Below are 23,479 nucleotides of genomic sequence, written 5' to 3'. Positions count from 1 at the left end.
ATTTAATGTGTGAAGTATGTACACAAAACTCCTTATACCTAAGGCAAAAATAGGGCTAAAAGAGGGTCTTAGTTATAGTACAAATCTATCCCTATCGTCCAACCAACATGGTAATTGTTACATGATTAGAGGATTCAGCTTCTTGTTGATGATCACCTTTATGGCAATCTATATCAACAAAACGACGAGCTGAAGAATACGCTAAAGTAGGTTCCCTAGGATCGGAAAGTACAAGACCGTCGGTTTCTAACCATAGAACAACTTGTGACATTGTAGGCCTATATACAGCAGAATCCTGTACACATAACAGTGCTATATGTACACATCTAATTATTTCATTATTATTCGGACCTGAACTTAGGGTTGTGGGATCTACGAGCTCCATTGTTTTCTTTTCGCTCCATAATCTCCACGCCTGCATCACAATTAAAAAGATTGGTTATAATCTAGTAGGCATTATAGTATTACATAACCGAACAGTTACATAAACAATCCTTTGGTTATTGGTATTAAGTTGGCATAATCAGAATGATTTGTAGTGTAAATTTTCATAAAATGTACAATCTCATTCCCATGATAATGAAAAGTTTATAATTAAAAAGCTTTTTTGTTCATAATTTTTCATTACCACTGAATATCACAACTCTAAATGATAATGCATTGGAATGAATTTCGTAAATAAAATAAGATGATTGAAGTATAACAAGCATGACCATAAACTTGATAAGAGATATTCACATCAAAATTGCACTAAATTTTCATTACCATTTCCACCATTTATTATTGACAATCAAACGAGTCAAAAATGTAATGTGGAAAAAGAACTTACATATTCAATAAGGTTTGAGTGTTCAGAATACCGGAATCTTGTGCTCCTATGACCTGTTATAACTTCTAGCAGCAATACCCCAAAACTGTACACATCTGACCTCTCAGAGAAGAAACCTTCCATGGCGTACTCTGGAGACATATAGCCATACGTTCCAACTACTCGGTTTGTATTGGCTTGGTCTTGATCTCCACCAAATATTCTAGCCATACCGAAATCTGAAATTTTTGGATTCATCTCCTTATCGAGCAAAATGTTGCTAGCCTTTAAATCTCTGTGGATTATCGTACATCTTGCATCCCTATGAAGATAAAGGAGTCCTCTTGCGATCCCTTCGATGATTGTGAAACGCATTTTCCAATCAAGTTCTTGCTTCTTGATCGGGTCTAATTGTTGGCGAAAACAAGGAAGAACAAAACAAATTAAAACATATAAGATTATGATTAATGTACTTCCTAAGCCAGTAAGTAGATAGAACAACATACCGAAAATAAATCCATCCAAGCTCTTATTAGGCATGTACTCGTAGAGCAACATTTTCTCTTCTCCGTGTACACAACAACCTAGTATCCGAACAAGATTTCTGTGTTGTAAGTTGGCGATAAGCATAATCTCGTTCTTAAACTCCTCCATTCCTTGTCCTGACTTTCTCGAGAGTTTCTTGACTGCGATTTCTTGTCCACTTGATAGAATCCCCTGTCGTCAAAAATATTTTTGTCAGTATAAAATTTACTTGGACAATTGCTGAAACCCAACTATTGGTTCATACTTCATATAGCCGACTCTAATCTTCTGAAATCCCATCTACTAGAACCCGACATATGAAAGATCCCAATAACCGGAAAATCCCCCTCAATATGCAAAAAAATGCACAAAAGAACTTTCAATTTAGGCAAGCTTCATGTAAATTTGCACTTTTGGCTTAATTTCACATAAGAAAGTACCTTGTAGACGGGACCAAACCCGCCTTGTCCAAGCTTGTTCTCTGACGAGAAGAAATTGGTAGCAGATGCAACAAGGTTATAACTGAACCATGGAAGATCTTTTGTGTTTTCTAAACCTTCTTCTCCAATCATTTCCTGAGATCCTGATACACCTGTTGAAGGTCCATGGTTTTTCCTTAGTTTATCTAATAGTGCATCATTTCCTCTCTTGGGCAGGCAACCTGCAAGCACAGAATGAACATTTGATTAGATGGAAGGCTAATAACTTGAAAAATCTAAGTAAGTTGGTGGAACCAATTCATTGTACCTTTTAGTTTGTCTCTAAATCTGCACAAACACAAAAGTACAAAGCAGATAAATATCACTGCGCATGCTGCAATAACTGCTATCTTGAGCCCAGATAATTTGGTTTGGTTACCTGTATATAGAAGAGAAGTAGGATATGTAGTCTAAGCTAACTTACCCATGAATTCAAGAGAAAATGTACGTCGACACTGCTTGTGTGTGCACATTGCTCATTGCCGGCTCCAAGTCCGGATAAAAGACGGTGAGCAATAGGTTTATGACAACTAGATCGGTAAAACTTAATTAGTCGCATCCAAAATTACAACACACAGTAGCCAACTCTAATTATTTGAGATCAAAACCTTGGCTTTGTTAATGAAAAGAAAAGATTTGTTGTTTATTGATCCAAAATTACAACACACGGTAGGTTTCTTCACAATTTTTCATTACTACCTAATACCATTTTTTTATATGATGAGGAAATGAGTTTTCTGAAGAAAATGACATGATTGAATATAACAACTTGGCTGCATGACCGTGAAACTTGATAGAAGATTTCTACCTATTACATAAATTTCTAATACCATTCCCATCATATAATACCGACAAACATCCATAAGACTGGATCATAATATCTAAAGTCGAAGGCATAGATAGCTAAACTCGAGTGTCTAGACTCTTTCTAAGTTGATACTCCATTAAGCAATAAGAAAAACATTCAAGTGATAACTAATAAGAGACATGGATATACACATATCTGCAACAGGATAGTACACCATTGATTCAACATATATGCTCATAGAAAGACTCAATACACCTACATACCACCAGTTCTTCCATTAGAGATTGAACTTACCTAAGACAGATGATGGAACGCGAACGAATAATTTGTTGCCACCTCCTGTAAATTGCTGAACATCAGACAAATCACCATCCCATGTCAAGCAACCAATTCCACTAACATAAGCATATGCCATACATGAGCAATTCTGCAAGCACAACTCTTGACATCCCTTTTCTTGTAATTCCTTAAGATTAGCAAAATCAGGTAACTTCATATTATTTAGCTCTAAAAAAACATCTTTAACAATCAAACTACTGTCATTCTTTTGACACTGCAACGCAGTATCCCTAACGCACCCACCAGACCAAATACGAACTCTCCATTGATCTGGGTACTTAGGTACAAACCCTTTGAAACATCCACACATCCGATTAACTGTCGCGTTGTTACAATACCCATTAGGCCCACACACATTGTATACATCACAGTTACTAGAAGGCTCTTCTTGCACCATACTCCATTGTTTGTCACTATTATTAGGCCAAATCATTGATCTTTCATATCCATCCCATGTTATCCTAAACTTGAATTTGTTATACTTATCCAAAGGAGAATAAGTTAGGTACATAATTCCTGTTGAATCAGGGTTTGAAAGCTTAAACCCATAGTTATAAAAAGCAGCCATGGTTGGTACACCAGTAAAAGATAAGCCATTCCAATACCCACTTCTCCAACGACGAGTCGATCCTTTCCAGACTACAATCTGTGGTGCAGTTCTAGGATCAACTCCCATTGAGAAATTCCCTATTGAAGGATCATTTATACTCTTCCATGAAGTAAAAATGTTGCGATTTTCCCCAAGATTAGGATTAATTGCTACTCTCATTCCTGGTAAATATGTATCAGTAGGATGACTAAAACTTTCCCAACAAGTGAAAGTAGGGACAGGTGAGTTATTAATCCCCCTAATCACCAAATTTCCACTATTATATAAAATTAAAGTGTAATTATTTGATGTTTTAGTAGTATTAGAATTCCAAACAAGATTTTTTTTCCCATCAAAAACCAACAAATTCCCAGTATTTGCAAGTAATATAAACCCATTTCTGTTCTTGATTGGGGCATTTCTGTTAGCAACCCAAACTGCATAATCATCTGAAATATTAGAATACCAGATTCCTACATACCTCAAAGAATAATTTGTAGGACTAAAAAAGCCAAATTTAAAAGACCCATCTTGAGAAGTAAGGGTTTTTCCATCTCTAAGTACTTGCCCTTGAGTAATTGTATTGAATGCACCACAACCCAATGTAAAATATAACACCAAAGAAAGAATCTTTACAAGAAAACATGAAATGGGTATAATTTTACAATGGCAAAAACTTCCCATCTTCATTGGATAGCCTGAAATTTTAAATCTTTCTCGAACATATAATAAAATCTCTGACAATCTTTTGATAAAATTCCTTCTTAAAATGTGAAAGTTCTGATGAATCATGTGTTCACAAATACCATTATTTTGTTTTCTTCTTCAAATTTCAGGAATATAATGATGCAAATTGATGATTTTCTTAAATATTTTTAGAACTAAACAACCCAATTAAACAATAAACAAAGCTAATTAAATATGATAATCATAAATTGCCTTTAATAGTTGATGATTTCCCATTTTACCCTTGTGATAAGGGTTCAATTTCATCAACTACAACGAGATCAATTCCCGCTCTCCCTCCCCCTTGCCCGTTACTCCGAAAAAAAAACATCTCAAAAAGGAAAAACTAGGGTTAACTTAATGGTTTATACTCGATCTTTATCATCTATAAAAACGATTAATTTTTGACTTCTCGAAAATTATAATTAAAATACTAATCAAGCAAGCATGTACCTAGAATTTGAATAAAAAACAAAGACCATATATAGAATAAACCAAAATCATGTAGTTTAAATCCAATGAAAAACATGGTTGAAAAGTGTATATTTTAATTTTCAAGGTTGAAAAGTGTATATTTTAATTTTCAAGGTTGAAGAGTCATTATTGGTGTCGTGGTAAAAGATACACATAGCCGCCTTTTAGTTTAGGTGAGTTTATTGTTTGACCTTTATGATGAGGTGGCAAGAGTTGACTAAGCTTTAAAAAAACAGATTTTACAGGGTTATTTGGTGATCTGTTGGTACAGTTTTCTGATTCACATTGCCAAGTTAGGTAGATAGATTTGTCCCTATCTTGTAGGACGGTACTGACTACTGACCTTAAACAAATCCAAGATACACGGAGTTTCCAAGGCTTATATAGTAATTTCCTTAGTATGTACTTTTTCAAAGTGGAGAATCAAATTAGCCCCAAATAGTAGATGTAATTCTAATCTTCTATATTGGATTTTTATATTTTGTTTTAATTAACTTATAGATTGAATTTAAAATACAAACTAAGATTGATTGATAATGGTACGTGTTTAAAATGTATGTGACAAATTGATGTTGTCCAATCTTATAATCGAATTCGATTTTGCCTGACTTGAAAAATAAATTTACTTATATAAAAATTTATGTAGACACAAATCAGATTTTAAACTGATCCAAAACACATAACCGAAATCAACCTGATGACTTGAATGAACACCTCTAGTGATTGGTAAATAGTGTCAAAAAAAATAAATAAGATATTTGATTATAATAGGAGCGAATATAACATAAAATTGTTAGGAATTGTGACTTCTACAACAATATTTACGAGAAAGTGAGAGAAAATATATAAATAAGAATTCATATATTTATGAAAGCCTTGCTTAAAATTAAAATATAACAAAGTAAAAGAAACAGACTAAAAGTTGCAATATTTTAGTGAACGAGAAAGTATTAGATTACTAGTTAGGTTTTCAAGTTCAACAAGTCTTGTGTGAGTCTATCTCATCCTTAGACGAGTCATATAATTAGCTCATTTTTCTAATTTGTTACTTTAATATTTTAAGTGATTACTATAGACTATAAAAAGTGATCACTATACACTTAAATTGATCATTTTAAACATCAAATGGTCGCTTTAAGGTTATATGTGATCACTTTAAAGTTATATGTGATCACTTTGAGACAGTAAATATACATTATATCAGCTTAATAGAAATAATCTTACCATTTGCTAAATTTGGAATGAAAATTAAGTCTTTATTAAAATTTTTTTGATAAAAATTAATTTTGAGATTAAAAAAATATTTTAATTATATTTTAGCTTTAAAATTAAAGAATAAAATAAAATAAGAATTGATGAATGGTGGAGAAATAAAAACGAATTAGAATAAATCTCAAAAAAAAAAAAAAAAAAACGAATTTGAATAGGACTATAGGAGGGAGTATAGGGAGTAAGATTTATCAAATCTCATTTTTATATTTTTGCCCCAACCCCAGTCTCTCTGCTCTCTTCCTTCATCTTTTCAAAATATTTTCTACCTGCGCAAACATGTAGCCACCGCTTCATACATTGTCGCAGCCGGCGAAATTGCCGACTCATCTTTCTCCGTTGCCGGAATGACATTCTGTGAGTTTTCTGTTTTAGTAAATTCAGCGACATTGTTTAATTTCTGAAAATAATTAGATTAAAAAGCTGACTGGAATAAGTTGACTCAATTACGGGAATAAGTTGTTATAGAAAATGCCGTAAGCATTTTTATTTTAATTGATTAGTTGTGGATTGTTCGGTTATTGTATTTTTATTTGTTATGATCAATTAAAATTAGTCGATTGTGTTAGGTTTTGGAATTTTATTTGATTGTTAATTGTTCAGTTAGTTAGCTAATTTTCTATTTGAAGGGATACGTACTTAGACATTTCCGACAATTACTAAATATATAAATATTAGACCTGGGAAAATTTGATCCGACCCGAAAATGAACCCGGGACCCGATCCGACAAAATCCGAACCCGACTTAATCCGAAACATGACCGACCCGATAATTACCCGACCGAAAATGACCCGACCGGAAACCGACCCGTTTTGACAGATTTAATATCAATTTTTAGAGTAATTTCAATGTTAGAATTCATTTCAAATAAAATTTTAGTTTTCAAAGTATCTCAACATATTGACTATATCACTTGAACCCTAAAACTCATCAATAGATCTCAAAAAACACGTATTTAACGTCTTTTTAGCCATCGTAATTATTTTTCTTTAAAAACAAGACGTTATAATCATCTTAATTGAATACATGTATCTTGTTAAATCAGTCAAATGAGTTTTTAATTCTTCTACATTTCAATAAGCAAATCAATATAATTTATACGAACGTTTCGCACGTTTGAATGAGCTTTTCAAAAAACGAATGTCGCTACCCTAAATTATAAAACGCGTATCTTATAAGACGAAATAAGTACTTAGTTAGTTGTATATCTTTCCAACATGAAAATTGTGAAGATAATTTTAATGTCATTTTTATCTAACGTTACAATTATAATAAACAAAATAACTTTTATAAAGCGCGTATCTTACAAGTCTTTCAAAATAAGTATTAATTCCCCTATTTTTCTTGCACTTAAATGAACCTGACATACCAACTATTTTTTGAAAATCGTACATGTAATTTCTCTAATGATTTTTTTTAGACATTTTAATGATTTTTTTTTATGTTGAATTAGTCGATTGGATATTCTAATGTTTTATGGTAACCCGTTGGGTCAATCCGAACCTACCCGAAACCCAGAGTGATCCGACCTGAAACTGACCTGATCCGAAACTGACCCGACCCGAAAATGACCCGACCGAAATTGATCCGACCCAAAACCCGACCGACCGACCGTTTTCCCAGGTCTAATAAATATATAGGATATTTATAAAGATAATAAAGTTAATTATTATTAGTAATTATATTTACTTGCTAGAGAATAAATATAATTGGTGGGTCAATAATAATTGGACCACAACTAATATAATTAATCCTATAAGGTCTTACAAAAGAATCAATTGAACGATAGATGACTCAGGCCCATTAGGAGTATGGGTTTTGTGATCCAATTAGGTTAACAAAAGAATTTGATTCTTTTGACCTAGGTCATGAGTATTATATAAGGAGAGAATATGAGTAATAAAGGTGAAAAAAAGAGTCAGCAACTTTGAGACTCTTCTTCTTCACCATACTCTCTGTAAACCAGTAAAAGCAAGAGTAACATATACTCTTTCGTTCTAGCAAACGTTGGTATTCAATTGATTCTGGTAGACTGAATAGAGGAGCAACGTTTGAGGCTCTATAGATTATCTTAACACGTTTATTCTTGTGGATTTCACGCTACAAAGGTAATATAGACTTTTTCTTTTGTATGATTCATATGTCTGATTATGTTTATGATCTTGAGATAGATGTTAGGGAAGTGTTTCCTGAAATTCCGCTTTAAGCATCTATGAATCCCAACACTATTATATTGATTGTTAGACAAAATGTATTCTTTAAAGGAATGTATTCTTTAAAGGAACAATTGATTTTAAAACTCTCAACTTGTTTGAATTGTAAAAATTTCAAATTTGCATTTTTTTTTATCTTAAAACTGATATCCTGTTTTAAAATACATAATCTATTGTTGAAAATATTTGGCTCTATTTCATTGGTCCACATATGTTTTTCTTTTAATTTTTTTTGAATTAAGATTTTAAATTACAGTTTGTGATTTTTAGTATAAGATAGCCTCCAAAAGTTAAGATTTTTAAATAATATCTTATAGTTTGATTTTTAAAATTGAAACATCTATAAATTAGGATTTTTAATTTCAAATTTTCTTTCTTTGAATGCAATTACCAAAATTATTGTATTGGTTATCAGACAATTATGTTCCTTTTTTGGTAAATTTTTGTAGTTGTTTTCTTTCAACCTTTCAAGTTAGGAGTATATCAAAATGACTCGTAAAATATGTTCATTTATTTATATGAAGTTTCAAAGTTAGGATTTTTTATTTCAATTTTTCTTTCTTTAAAAGCAATTAAAAGATTATTGTATTGGTTATTAGACAATTATGCTCTCGGTAAATTTTTGTAGCTTGCTTTCAAATTATACTGAACTATATAAACATGACTTTTTAAATATGTTCATTTATTATTTATGTGAAGTTGTGAATGATTTTTTTACCATGGTTTTTTTGTGAACGACCTCTTTATTATAAATGACATGGTAAGGTTGCTTACATTGGACTTCCCCACATCTAGTTTAAGGGGCAGACTGTAATTGAATTGGGGTAATGGAATGTTGTTGGTTATTAGACAATTGAGAAGGAAAAGGAAACATATAAGTAATTATGGTAAAGCTTGCTTCCTTACTTTAGCATGAAAGTGATGCATTACTATTGAGTTGATGATTCATTCGTAATGTTTCAATTATTTTTACTTGAAGGTTGGGTGATCAAATGACGGTTAGTTTTGGAGGAAAACTAACGCATTTGTTGAATCACTAGATAAAACTAAGATCATATTTTGGTGATACATCGCCAGCATTAGTAACAATGGGTTTAGAGGTTATTGGTGGTACACTTGTACTTTTTACCGTAGTATCTCAAAGTTAAAAATTTTGTCGGCCAATTTTCTTTCTGTAGTTTTATTGAGTGATTGTGACTTGAGAACATAGTGCAAATGCCTTAACTATACTCATTTTAGTTGTATCGGAATTCTGTTCTCCTGCTGTATGCTTGACTTCTTGATCCACATTACTTACATTGTATTTATTATGTGCAGGAAATACATCAGGGATGCCTGATGTTTCCATATGTAACTTGCTTTTCATAATCTGCTAGAGGGGTGTTTGTAGCTCTAAGGTGAAACCAAACCTCAGGTATGTGCGATTTCAACCTAAGTAGTTTCTCAAAGAGTGCCTGACTATTTTTTTTTTTTCGTGTTTTTGGGATTACTTGGTTTTGACCTTGTGTGTTTTAGGAGTAATGATGTAAGATTATGTATACTTGGTTTAGTACTATAATTATTTAAATGTAATTTATTGAATATAAAGACTATCCAGTCATTTTAGTCTTCCTTAGCAGCATAAATTGATGGAAGATTGGATGCTTAACACTGACAGTAGTTAACTAAAACATCTTTGGAAAGCTTTATCATTACTAGGAGTATGCTTTTTATACATGGGTGAAAAATGGACATTTGGGGAGCGTATCTTTCCTGCTACACATGCTATCTTATAATCGAAATACAATGCATTTTATATTGATGGTTATTAAGTCTTCTGGTAACTGGTCCAGAAAAAGACTAATTAATTGAAGAATTTTTTTGCTGGAATTGAAGTTGATTCCATACCTACAAGAAAACTTGGGTTTAATCAAAACATATTTTTTGATTTCTACATACCTTTGTTGGCAGTGTGCGTTCGCAAGACCAACATACTTTTCCTTTAGTAGTAGTTAGCTCTAAACCAAACTTTCACAATTCAAGAGCTTCATCTGAACTTATTTTAGTATCTTACTATTTGGTTTTCTGTACTAGACTTGTTAAGATTCTAAATGAAATTGGGATAATAGTTCCTATTGAAACTGAATAAGAAACATAGCCCGTGATGTGATATTTTTAACTCACAGGCCAGAATCTTGAAATGCCTTCATCATCTGCAAAATTCTCACTTATCGACCGCTTACCTCTGTAATAGTAACATAATTTTTGGTAGAATTCTGCTGGGATAAGGCATCATCCTGAGAAATGCAGGAGTGTCCTGGTACCTTTGGACATGGAAGATCTGATACCTCCCCATTTAGCATAGAGATGACAGTAGACACATCTGGTCTGTCTTTTGCAAATTCTTGCACGCACAACAGCCCGATTTGTATACACATCATAATTTCCTTTTCATAAGGAGGTCCTGAAATTGCTGGATCAATCATTGACACGATGTTCTTCTCATTCCATAGCTTCCATGCCTGAGATGAAGCATTAAAAGTTAATACAATGATGAGGGTTTATAATTTAATAGTTTGATTAGCGTTGAGCTTTAGCCAAAATGGTCCCAATTATCATATCCAATTTCTTTCAAATGCATTATATCCGAAAGTGTCTCCCCTAATTCGAACTATGACTCAATATTCTGGGAAGAGCAAGGCAAATTTTGATCAGCTCTTGGACAAAGAAAGATGTTAAAACTTTTGCAATATATGGAACTTACATATCCTAGAAGACTCAAGTGATCCTCGTTACTTGAGAAGAAGTTGTTTCTTTTTCCAGTAACGATCTCCAGCAATATAACTCCGAAGCTAAAGACATCAGATTTCTCAGAGAATAGTCCTTCCATCGCATACTCAGGGGACATGTATCCACTGTAGTTTCACAAGTTGTATTTCAATTTTGAAATTAAAAATAAATAATATCAATTAGATTCTAATACATTAGACGATTGAATTCTGGAAATTGGATAACTTACTATGTCCCAACTATTCTTCTAGTGTTAGCTTCATTTTGGTCGACCCCAAAAATTCTTGCCATTCCGAAATCTGAAATTTTAGGATTGAGCTCTTGGTCCAGCAATATGTTGCTCACCTTCAAATCTCTATGGATGATCCTTAATCTAGAATCTCTGTGTAGGTACTGGAGGCCAATGCATATCCCTTTAATTATGTTGAATCTTTTGATCCAGTCTAAATCCTTTTGCTTTCCTGCCATGATTGATCATGGTTAGATGAATGCTATAATTAGTGCACATATTTTACCTTCAAAAATGAACAAATAGGCGATGTGTGAGTGATGATACTAACCAAATAAAAATGTATCCAAGCTCTTGTTAGGCATGTATTCGTAAACCAATATTTTTTCATTCCCTTCAACTGAACAACCTAGTAGTCTGACCAGATTACGATGCTGCAGTTTCGAAATAACTTTTACCTCATTCATAAACTCTACTAGGCCTTGTGTAGAGGCTCCTGAAAGTCTTTTGACAGCTATTTCTTTACCATCTTTCAGCTTTCCCTGATATTGAATTGTTATGAGCTTTATATGTTTTCATAACGAACTACTTCTATTAATTATATAGGAGTATTTTTCAAATCGTGTTTCCTGACCTTGTATACTGAACCAAAACCACCTCGTCCGAGCTTGTTACTTTCATGGAAATTGTTTGTAGCTTTTGCTAGAGTTTCAAAATTGAACAGAGGAATATCTTTGAGCTTCACTTTCCTCTTCATGCCACTAATCATATAACTGCCTTCCATTTTCTTGTCATCTGCATTTGATAATAGATTTATTCTTTGAATATTTTGCAAGATCTAGAAAGTTAGGGGTTTCCATGAAATGCATTTTTGTTTTTAAATTTCTTATATATCACTACGGGGTTGTAAAGAATATATATTCTCTAATACTTCTAGATTATGCATTTAAGGCAAACATCACAAAAAATAGTTTCCCTCCATCCGGAATTACTTTAGTATACCTGTTTCTTAGAGAAAATGACACTCTGTTCACTTTGGCCCTTTGAATGAACTATAAATCTTTAAAGCCCCATTGAAACTATCATTTAAGCGATGCATATTAGAAATTCGACCTTGAAAAAATCAATATTTAAGGAAATTTGTTCACTTTTGTAGAGATCTGAAATTGGTAACGTGAAAGATGAAACACATACTTACAGATTTTAACTAGGCGGCATAAATATTTTCAGAATGTTTTATATTAAAATGGTGGAGGCTGACCTTTTTGATGATCTCTTTGGCGCCACAGTATGTATAGTAGTACTGCAATTACTGCCGTTCCTAGAAAGGCTCCCATCACTGCCGCTATTACTTTCTTTTTGTTATTTGTAACTGCAAAAGGGGTAGAACTCAGATTATTAGAAATCATAGAGTGCTTTAGCTCAATAACCTATGAAAATTATTGTAAATGAACTGTATGTCTATACCTAGCTCTGAATGTGCTAGACGAAGGTAAATATCCATTCCACCAACCGAAAATTCTTGTAGGTCCATCAAGCTTGTACTCCATGTCATACACCCAATACCTGTTTCATATGCATATGCTGAACAGGAACAATTGCTCAAGCACTGGCTTTTGCACATGTCTTGACTCAACCCTAGCCTTCGGTCAGCTTTGTATGGCACTTTCATCATCTTCAGCCTTAAAAATCCATCACCTTCACCTTTCCCTATCCCACACTGTAACTTTTTTTTCCTCAAGCATCCATTACTCCAATTCCCTTTATTCCATTCGACTTTATTCCTTGGCTCAAACCCCTTCAAACACTCACAAATTTTTGTTCTTTGCGGGTTGCAGGTTCCGAATGCTCCACACTTCCCGTAAACATCACACTCTGTTGCAGGACTCTTCCACTCGACCTCCCATTTCCTTTTTCCGTCATCCCACCATATTTGTACCAATTTTCCCTCTGTGCTCAACATATAGGTTGATAGTAGAGAAGTGTTTGGATAAAAGTATGATGCAGTTACTGTCCCCTCCTTGTCATTAACTAAAAGCTGAGCATTAATGAAATCAATGAAGTTGAACTGTACTCCTATAAAATAATTTCCATTCCATGGGCCAGCTCGCCAATGTAGGTGATTGCCTTCCCAGATTGCAAGCTCGGGTAGGGTAAAAGTGTCAATACCCGCAATGAATTGCCCCATAGATGGATCAGAAGGGTTTTTCCAGGATTGCAATGGTTGCTTTTGGCTCCCATTTCTGGTGATTGTGAGTTTCATGTTTGGTAAGAAAGTGTCCGTAGGGTGATCAAAACTCTGCCATACTGTCTCCCCTATGCTTTGTAGAACAAGGTTGCCAGAGTCCAAGAGCTGGGCTGTTGATAAATCTGCAGCAGCTGATAAACTTGAGACTTTTGAGGACCAGAAGATTTCATTTTTACTGTTCTGCAATTGCAGATTACCATCTTTCGATATCTTGAAAACCCCAGAAGAATCATTGAGTGGCTTGTCCCTGTTCGCAACCCAAATTACAGCTTGTACTGAGGGTTTACTATACCAGATGCCAACGTAACGTTTAGTGGAATTAGGAGGGCTGAAGAATCCAAGAGTAAAAATATTGCTTTGGGAGGTAATAGTTTCTGGATCTTTAAGGAATTTTGTGGCATTGATGGTGTCTATTACAGAAAAAGATTTGGGTATGAAGAAAGAAAGGAGAATTAGTGTACAATATAAAGTCATTGCTTGGTTTTTGGTGATATTTGGATATTGATAGTCCGTTCCCTGAAATTTTTGACTTATGTGCACTTTTATATCAAACTTACAAGGTGTTATAATAGGGGCGGAATTTAAGTGTTCCACTTGTGTTTCTTTGTGTCTCTGTATTTCTGAGTGGAATTTTATTTATTTAATTAAATAAAGGTCATCAATGATCACTTGGCCTACGAACTTGAAATGGATTTGAAGATTTTGATGATGCGCTTGGTATACAATGAAGTATAACCTGTTGAATCTGTGGTTGTGTGTGTCTGTGTGGTCACCAGCTTGTCAGTCACGTCATGCTAGCTTTAGAAATGAGGTAATCCATACCATCCTTTTTGATTGAAAGTAGATATGTTTTCACTTACTATAGATATAGGGCCTATTAGGAGTGGTTCTAAATTAAAGATCTAAATCACACATAAGGACATTGATTGGGATTCCAACATTGCATGCAACATGCACAAGTTGTTTTTTTCGAAAGGAAAAGAATCAAATATCATGAAGTCTTTAACCACCATACGCATAAATTATCAATGTGAGTTTTGTTGTATGATTGGAACAGAAACGAGATGGCAACCAGTGATCCCTCAATAGCTTCTATAAGTCTGACTGTTCCTGAAAAACATGGAAAAATCAGAATATTATTGGACACGCTTTGCGGAATGAAAGCATGATGATCAAAGTGAACGATATTCTTAGAGAGGACTGCTGTAATTTTGTTCTAGTGATCAGTTTAAGTAGTCAAAAATATGGTTTTAGTCATGGTGACAATAAGAGTCATGAAAGGGCTTTCACGGTCAATGCAGATGGTTTGATGGTTTATTTTGCCAACATTTGTTCCTAGAAAGCATAAAAACTTTTACAATACGATAGTGATACGGTAATGCGTATGATATTATGCACTAGGCTTTTTATAATGCTGAGCGAATGCCTACTAGACTAGTTCTCTAGTTCTAGAAAGTTTTTTTAAGCCTTGAGAATGCTAGTTTGATTTTTATGAATGTGGTAAACTTTGAATGGGAACACTTGATGTTTGAGTTTGTTTCACCTCAATGCCAAAGCCATAGTCCCAACGAGTTTATGTCACAGGAAAAAAACATCATTTAGTTTAGAAAACTAAACCTCATTACAAAAGTACAAGCAGTAGCAGTTACAAGTTACTGGCCTATAAACCATAAGAGTACAAATTGGTGTGGTCTTCGTGACCCTGGGGTTACCTTATTATCGGGCACTCAAACATGTAAGAGAGACAAAATACTTTGATGAGCTTTGATGAGTCTCTTTTGAGGATGATTCAACATTCTTAGATTTTTGAGTATAAGTGAAGCCAGGTTGTTTTGGATGTGGAAGATTTGTTATTTCACTACGAAGCATTGAGATAACAGTAGAAATGGTTGGTCTCTCGTGAACGGATTCTTGCACACATAATAGTCCCACCTGTATGCATTTCTGAATCTCTCCTAAGAAGCATGTTACAGCAATGGCTGGATCAATGAATGATATAATGTTGTTTTCGTTCCACAATTTAAATGCCTATGAGAATTGAAGATGGAAAAAATGATGATTAGAAATGACATTTCAACCTTTTTACTATTTTAGGTGTAGAATAATATTATTGTATGTCACTATGTCAGTAGATACTTACATATCCAAGCAGACTCAAAGACATCTCCTTATACCAAAAGAGGTTATTCCTTTTTCCACTCACGATCTCCAGTAGCAAGACCCCAAAGCTGAATACATCTGACTTTTCAGAAAATCGTCCTTCAATTGCGTATTCGGGTGACATATATCCACTAAATCACCAACCAAATCATGATATTTAGTGTTCGAAAGTGAAGTGGGATTAGGGGGCATGAGGAGTATCAGTGTACTTACTATGTCCCAACAACCTTTCTGGTGTCATCTTCATCTTGTTTTTCCCCAAAAATCCTTGCCATGCCGAAGTCTGATATTTTTGGATTCAGGTTCTGATCCAGCAAAATGTTGCTTGCTTTGAGGTCTCTATGAATGATCTTTACTCTAGAATCTCTATGAAGGTATTGGAGCCCCTTGCATATTCCTTGAATGATGGCATTGCGTTTATTCCAAGGTAGTAGTTCTTGCTTCATTGGATCTGAATAGGAATGTTTAAGTGACAAAATGAACTTGATGTTTTGCACTAATTAATGTATGTAAAATGATTTATAATAATGTGATGCAACAAACCAAACAAAAACGAGTCCAAGCTTTTGTTTGGCATGAACTCATATATCAACATCTTCTCTTCTCCTTCCACACAGCAACCCAGTAATCTGACAAGATTATTATGCTGAAGTTTTGAAATCACGGACACCTCATTCATAAACTCTTTTACACCTTGTCCTGAGGCTTTTGAAAGTCTCTTCACAGCGATCTCTTGTCCATCTGCCAATTTTCCCTATAAAAATAGATTGCAAAATGATAATTTTTGAGTGCCTCTAATTTCTTAGAGTTATATTATGGATTAATTGTACAACCATACAGGCATGTGTCAAATATTTATTTACCCTGTAAACTGGACCAAATCCACCTCGTCCTAGCTCGTTACTCTTATGGAAGTTGTTTGTTGCTGCTGCCACTTGTTTGAAAATGAAAAATGGAACTTCTTCTAGTTGAACTTTTTCTTGATCTATTTCGAGATCATATGATTCCGTTTGTTTCTTTTGAAGTTTTTTCCCTTCAGAATTAAAATTTTTAGTAAGTGCGTAAATTTTATATTGATACTTTTTGATGGATTTAGGATCATTTCACAATACAACTATGTAAACACTACCTTGCTTTAAGGCTTGCCACCTCCACACAATGAATATAACTGTAAATATTGTAGCTACTCCTATGCTCCCTATTGCTACAATGACTGCTATATTTTTACTGTCCTTCCCTGCAAACCATAATGAACAAGGCTCTAAATTAAAGCTTTTTGCTGACGAAATGCGTTTACAAATGAAAAATCACAGCTCGTATCTGGGTTTGTAAGACGAGCAAAAACATTTACCTAGCTCTGAACGTGCAAGTTTCAGGTAAAGATCCATTCCACCCGTAGACAATTGCTCAGTGTCAATCAAGTCTTTGTCCCATGTCATACATCCGGCAGCATAATCGAATACATAAGCTAGACATGAACAATTCGTCAAGCACTGGTTCTTGCACTCTTTTTCTTCCAATCCCATTGACCAGACAGCATTGTCTGGCACCTTAACCGCCTTATACCCAAAAAAATCCTCTTTTTTTCCACTTCTGCTTCTACATTGAAATGGTGCTCTTCTCATGCATCCGTTTCTCCAATTACCCATATTCCATTCCGTCTTGTTTTTGGGTTCAAATCCTTTCATGCACTGACAAATTGGATAATTTATCGAATTACAAATTCCAAATGCTCCACACTTGCCGTAGATATCACACTGAGTTTCTGGGGCTTCCCACACGATCTTCCATTCTCTTTTATTCTCATCCCACCATTTCTGCGTCAAAGTTCCTTGATAACTCAAATCATAGTTTGATATCAATGACTTATTTGTATAAGAATATGTTAAAGAAATGGCGTTGAGCCTGTCATTCTCAAGAATAAATGCTGCATCACTGAAATCATCAGATTCATTATTTTGTATCCCGTTAAATATGCGGCCATTCCATGGACCGCTCCTCCAATAGGGCCGATCACCATCAAATATGACAATTTGAGGCAAGGCAAAAGAATCAATGCCAACGGAGAACCGTCCATAAGATGGGTCTGAAGGGCCATTCCATGCTCGTAACATGTGCATAATGTCAGAATTCTTATTGACAGTAAGTTTCATATTTGGCAAGGCTGTATCAGTAGGGTACTGAAAACTCTGCCATAAGATCCTTCCCTCAGGTCCCATCAACACAAGATTGCCAGAGTCCAATAGCTGCGCTTCTGAGATCATATGAGTTTGGTTGGAGAGGAAAACATCTGTGGACCAAACTGTCGCATTTCGCACATTCAGAACCTGAAGATTCCTGTCTTCAGAGATTCTGATTGCCCCACTAGAAGAATCATTCAGAGGGTTGTTCCTGTTGGCAACCCATACAACACTCTTCTTAGAAAGTTTACCATACCAAATCCCCAAATAACGGTTTGTAGAATTTGTAGGGCTAAAGAACCCCATTTCGAAAACACCATTATTGGATACTAAAGTTTCGGGATCTTTAAGGGGCTTTAATACTGTGATTTTGTCAGAAAATGTGCTATATTGCGAAGGAAAGAGGGAGAGGAAGAGAATAGAGTAAAAACAACACATAAGGTTTAACATTGTTCTATTAAGTACACTTGGTAAAACTTGTGTGAGGATAGGAGGATGGGTATCTAACTGGAAATTATATGGAAATTAATAGGGTTTTTGTTGAGTAAAACAAATTAGTTTCCCTTGGGATTCATTTAAAACTGCATAGGCTGCATTGTTGGTTTCTGGCATTTGACATATCTTTTTCCCGTAATCTTTACTTTTTCGTTCTCTTTATGATTTGCTGCTGAAAAAATTGGTTTTTACTACAAGATAGCCAAAGAGCAATGATAGTGAGTATAGTGACCCAAGTTGAAGACTCCCTCTCTCAGTAACAGTTTGCTACTGACATTTTATCAGTAGCAAATTCAGAATAATAAAGGAACTATGTGTATCGAATTTTCAAAAAGAAGTCTTTTTTCACCTCGGTATGTGGAGTTGTTGGTAGTGAGTCATGCTTGGAAATTGAGCTAATGATGTAAAAGAAAGGCTCATCCTTAATCTTGGATTCCTTCTTTCAAAATTTAAACCAATTAAACTAAATTAGATAGACAATAACATTGCGTTAGAATTTTTGTGATTTTGGAGGTCCATAAGGATACACTAATGGTAGAGTATTAGTTCCCCCTCTTTCATTCTACGTGCCATTGAGTTTGCGCTATTAAGTTTTTTACTTTATTAAGTATTGTGAGTAGTAAATAAAAAAACATAAAAGAAACATGTGGATGAAAGTATTGTGTGGGGGAGATGTAGAGCTATAGAGTTTGACCCTATAATTCGATTACACATGGCCTTATAAATTAAGTTATCTTGGATATATGTTTACATTAGTTTGGATTCTTTTGCTTTAGTTTTATTACTTGTTTTGGACTCCCTTCAAAAAAAGTAAAAAATAAACAAGACATAAATATTATTATGTATGTTTGCTTCATCACTCGACGAGATGAGGATAGATAATATGAATATGTCAAAAGATATAAATGTGGCAAATTCATTAGAGGTGTAGGCTAATGCTTTTGTCGCTTTTAACTCATAACATAGATGGAATGTGTCTCAAAAGATGATGTGGCAATTGGCAAATTCATTAGAGGTGTAGGCTAATGTTTTTGTCACTTTTAACCATGAGAAGATAGATGAAATGCGTCCATAACACTATGTTTGAATAATCTTTTTGAAAGGAAAGGAAGACCAAGGAAGAGGGAAAGGGAGATTAGTATCTTTCTTGTCAAATCTTTTCAATGATGAAAAAATTTGTTTTGTATAAAAATATAAAGGAGTTTGTCCTTTTAATTTCCTTTGGTTTTTTTTCTATATGTATCAATATGAGAAAAACCTTATCTCTTCATTTCCTTCCATTTCCTCTCTATTCCTTATGTTCAACATAGTTTAAGAGTGAGCCTTTTGAATTTAGTAACAAGCTTTCCAAAACTAAGCTTACTTTTGCTAGGGTATCTGATTTGTTGTTCAACATTACCATTTATGATTGTTTTGTTTAAAAATTGTTTCTTTTGTGAGTCTTTTCAATTTCTTATGTTTGATTAAGTAATTCAATGCTTGTTATTGCATCTTTTAATTTTTGCTGATTTCTTCATATTATAACAGTTATATTGTTTGAATCCCTTCTTTAATTTGGTTTAAATAAATTAAAATTTTTTGTCATTGATTTCCTCTATTGAATTTATGATATATTCTCATTTATTCAGTTGCTTCATAAGTTACAACTCTAGGATATATATATATATATATATATATATATATATATATATATATATATATATATATATATATATATATATATATATATATATATATATATATATATATATATATATATATATATATATATATATATATATATATATATATATATATATGAAGAAGCAAGTGAGAACTATTCTTATATGAGAACCGTGAGAACCAATCTGCCTGACAAAAAAGTGTTACTTTTTTTACTAAAAGGTGCTACTTTTAGGCAAAAAAGTGTTACTCATTTTTGTGATACTTTTAGGCAAAAAAAGTGTTACTTTAAGAAAAAAAATCTGAAAAAAAACTCATAAAAATGTGTTACTTTTCACATAAAAAGATGTTACTTTTCGGAAAAAACGTGTTATTTTGTATGTTTGTTTTTCTGAAAAATAATTTTTTTTCTTAAAAGAACACTTTTTTCCTAAAAAGTACTAACTTTTTTTTATAAAACAAAAGTAACATTTTTTTGTCCAAAAGTAACACCTTTTCTGTTAAAAAGTAACACATATTTATCAAGGAGATTGGTTCTCACGGTTCTCATATATGCTTGGTTCTCACTAGAACTTGGCTATATATATATATATATATATATATATATATATATATATATATATATATATATATATATATATTTTAAGTGGGTGGGTTCAACCCTTCCTCAAAGGTTGGTTTTTTCTTCATACTGATGCAGTATAGAATTGGTTGTTAGGTCTCTTCATTTTTGAGTTGAATTTGGCTTTGTATGAAATTTTCCATTTTCCAAAAAACTAATAATAATAATAATTAATTATTATTATTATTATTATTTTATTTTAAAGAAAAAGTGTATTTGTACTTCATGGATGTACTTCTACAAGGTATGCTTATTATTACCGTATTGTAAAATCAGTTACTCCTATGTCTTTTTAGTTCAATGATGTAAAGAAAAGGCATGGACACTTTTAAACTTCTACATATGCCATTAAGGAATATTATATTCATCTTAAAAATACTCGTGCTATGATAATATTTTCACTATCTTTTTTAATTTTTATCTTATAACTCAAAAAACTCATACATATTTAAATTTTAAGGTGTAAACTCAAAGGACGAAGGGAGTGTATCGTTTCATTATCTTGCTTTAGTTTTGAAAAGGCATTTGGCACCTACGAAGCACGGACACGCCCCTGGACCTGCGTGTCGCGTGTCGGACATGGACACGCGAAAATCCATATCCGACACGCCAAATGAAGTGTCCAGTATTTTAATATATTTCCAGACACGTGGACACGGCAAGGACACGCGACGGACACGGCAAGGACACGGAAGAGACACGACAAGGACACTGAAGGGACACAGTCGCTGTTAGTATTACTCATTTACTCAATTCCCTCTCTTGCTCTCAGCTCTCTTTCACTCTAGCCCTAAAAACTCTTCAAACCTCTTCCTCCATCTCCACTATCGCTGCCGCACTCCCGCATCACGTCACCGCCGGCTGCTGCTCTATCACAGACGCCTTCCGCCGCTGCTGCCTGGTGCTTTGAGCCTTTGATGTTGTCGGTGCTGGACTGCTGCTGTGGGTTGTTCGAAATCAATGGCAAGAATCTTTGTTCCTCCTTCCAGAATCAGAGAAAGATCACCAGTTTAAACCGAATAAGGAGATGAATGATGCTGCTTTGTTTCGTTGTCTGTTGGGAAGAAATTAGCGCTTCAAGAAAGGGGATTATATTTTGTTGGTTCAAAGAGGATGAGGATTTGGGAAGAGTAATTTGAAAGTATAATGAATACTAAAATAGAGGTGACCAAATTCTGATTTTTCATTGTTTTTGTTGTTTTGTCATTTTCCTTTTTTTTTTGCCATATAAAATAAGATAAATCAAAGATAATAGAAGGTAGTAGTAAATAAAATGAGAAAAGAGAGGAAGAACCAAACAATTAAAAGAGAGATATATTAACCATATACTTGGTTTGTATGACTATTTTTAAATACTCATGTTGTTTATTTGGTACTTATTTGTATTTTATGTAAGTTTTATGTTTTTAAAGTGTTTATTTACATATGTCAAATGAAAGATTGTAAAATTATCTTTAATTTGATATATTTATTATATTACCATTTTTGTATTTCCGTGTCCGCCATTTTTAAGTTGGCGTTTTCTCGTACCCGTGTAGTGTCCGTGTTCGCGTCCGTTTTAGTGCAACTTAGTTTGGCACCTCCGGGTGCAGGGCGCGTAGAGTCATGAATATAACTCTTATAGTGAAATGAAAGAATTTGAACCTTACAAAGGTGAATAAGAAGGAAGAAAAAATAAAAAAAATATTAAATAACAATGGCATAGTAAAACAAACCAAGCAAAACACTAAATACATTTTCATGGTGTTTCGGGCACCCCTCAAATAAGAATATTTTTTTATTAAGGATTGAACTAGACACTCACAAAGCTTAAACTTTCTTTTTAGAGTTCAAAGTTTCTTATTTTATTAAAGTTTACTTATGTTCTGTTTGGTAACGGGTACTAAATGATGGAAATTGTAATGAAAAATTAGGATAATTTTGGTAAAAGTATCTCTTGACAAATTTAATAATCATGTTTATTCTTCTTCAATAATTTCATTTTCTTCATAAAATTCATTCCAATGCGTTATTATTAGAACACATGGTATTGGGTGGTAATTGAAAATTGTGAACAAAAAAGCTTTTTTATGATCAAACTTTTTTTTACCATGGGAATGACATGATACATATCATGAAAATTTACATTATAAATTATTTCCATTACCACCAATTAGTACCATTAACCAAACAGGCAGTTACTCTTATTACATGACAAGCTTTCAAAGGCTCTTTAAAATCCATCTTACTCATTTTGCATTATTTTTATTTTTTTTTTATAATAATTCACAACTTTTTTTAATTTAATTCATATATTTTATTCCGGTTAAAAATAGAAAACAATCAAATAAACGGGTACCTTTAGGTGGTTGTGACAAAACGGCTGTTAAGCGATGCTTTCGACGCACAAATTAGTACCCACATAAAGCTACTATCATGTATAGTAATATTATTACTTTAGAGAGAGAATAATGTATTATCTTGCTTAATGAAAGCAAGAGAGAATGTTTTATCTTGCTTGTAGGCAAATGTGTCTTACTTTGCTTAATGAAAGCAAGTGTGTCCTCTTCTTCTCCTGCCTCCCAAATGAGGTATATATAGAGGTTTTTTTTGGGCCTTTTTAGTAAGTAGACCTGGTTCATATAAATTGTGGGCTTATATTTTATACACAAACGTCACAAATTCTTGTATGAGTCTGTTTAACCGTAAGACGTGCCTCATATTTGTATTAAACAGCCTAATAATAAAAATTTTTAATATATAAGCCTTTTGTATAAGATCTTCTACTCGTCTCACGGTGAGACAGTCTCATATAAGAGAGGTTGAACCAACATATTTTATTCTTGTTTTAATTTGATTTCATCTACATAATTTTATTTCTCTTTTCGTTTGTTATTAAATATC

General features: G+C 33.4%; 3 protein-coding genes across 3 annotated transcripts; all 3 read right to left on the bottom strand.

Annotated features, from left to right (window-relative positions):
• On the bottom strand, positions 1-23,160 carry LOC130815783 (uncharacterized). Its single transcript, XM_057682264.1, has 17 exons — positions 22,935-23,160; positions 12,697-14,587; positions 12,491-12,601; positions 11,864-12,024; positions 11,561-11,771; positions 11,230-11,461; positions 10,975-11,125; positions 10,441-10,732; positions 9,451-9,566; positions 6,287-6,417; positions 4,900-5,091; positions 2,915-4,371; positions 2,081-2,191; positions 1,774-1,994; positions 1,315-1,525; positions 830-1,215; positions 1-415 (listed from the first exon to the last, which is right to left on the bottom strand). Exons 2-17 carry the CDS (start codon positions 13,949-13,951, stop codon positions 92-94), a joined length of 5,562 nt encoding a protein of 1,853 aa, XP_057538247.1. The 5' UTR covers positions 13,952-14,587; positions 22,935-23,160; the 3' UTR covers positions 1-91.
• LOC130815782 (G-type lectin S-receptor-like serine/threonine-protein kinase SD1-13) lies at positions 15,194-15,761 on the bottom strand. The gene is made up of 2 exons (XM_057682263.1): positions 15,618-15,761; positions 15,194-15,505 (listed from the first exon to the last, which is right to left on the bottom strand). The coding sequence occupies exons 1-2, from the start codon at positions 15,759-15,761 to the stop codon at positions 15,194-15,196; spliced, it is 456 nt and encodes a 151-aa protein (XP_057538246.1).
• Positions 15,850-19,926, bottom strand: LOC130814888 (G-type lectin S-receptor-like serine/threonine-protein kinase At1g11330). Its single transcript, XM_057681138.1, has 5 exons — positions 16,989-19,926; positions 16,767-16,874; positions 16,501-16,670; positions 16,181-16,391; positions 15,850-16,088 (listed from the first exon to the last, which is right to left on the bottom strand). The coding sequence occupies exons 1-5, from the start codon at positions 18,265-18,267 to the stop codon at positions 15,850-15,852; spliced, it is 2,007 nt and encodes a 668-aa protein (XP_057537121.1). The 5' UTR covers positions 18,268-19,926.
• Positions 23,161-23,479: the final 319 nt, after the last annotated feature.

The sequence above is a fragment of the Amaranthus tricolor genome, chromosome 6, assembly GCF_026212465.1.
Source record: "Amaranthus tricolor cultivar Red isolate AtriRed21 chromosome 6, ASM2621246v1, whole genome shotgun sequence".
Classification (NCBI taxonomy): Eukaryota; Viridiplantae; Streptophyta; class Magnoliopsida; order Caryophyllales; family Amaranthaceae; genus Amaranthus; species Amaranthus tricolor.
The sequence above is the reverse complement of the archived record's forward strand: the minus strand, read 5'-3'. Positions and strand labels throughout refer to the sequence as shown.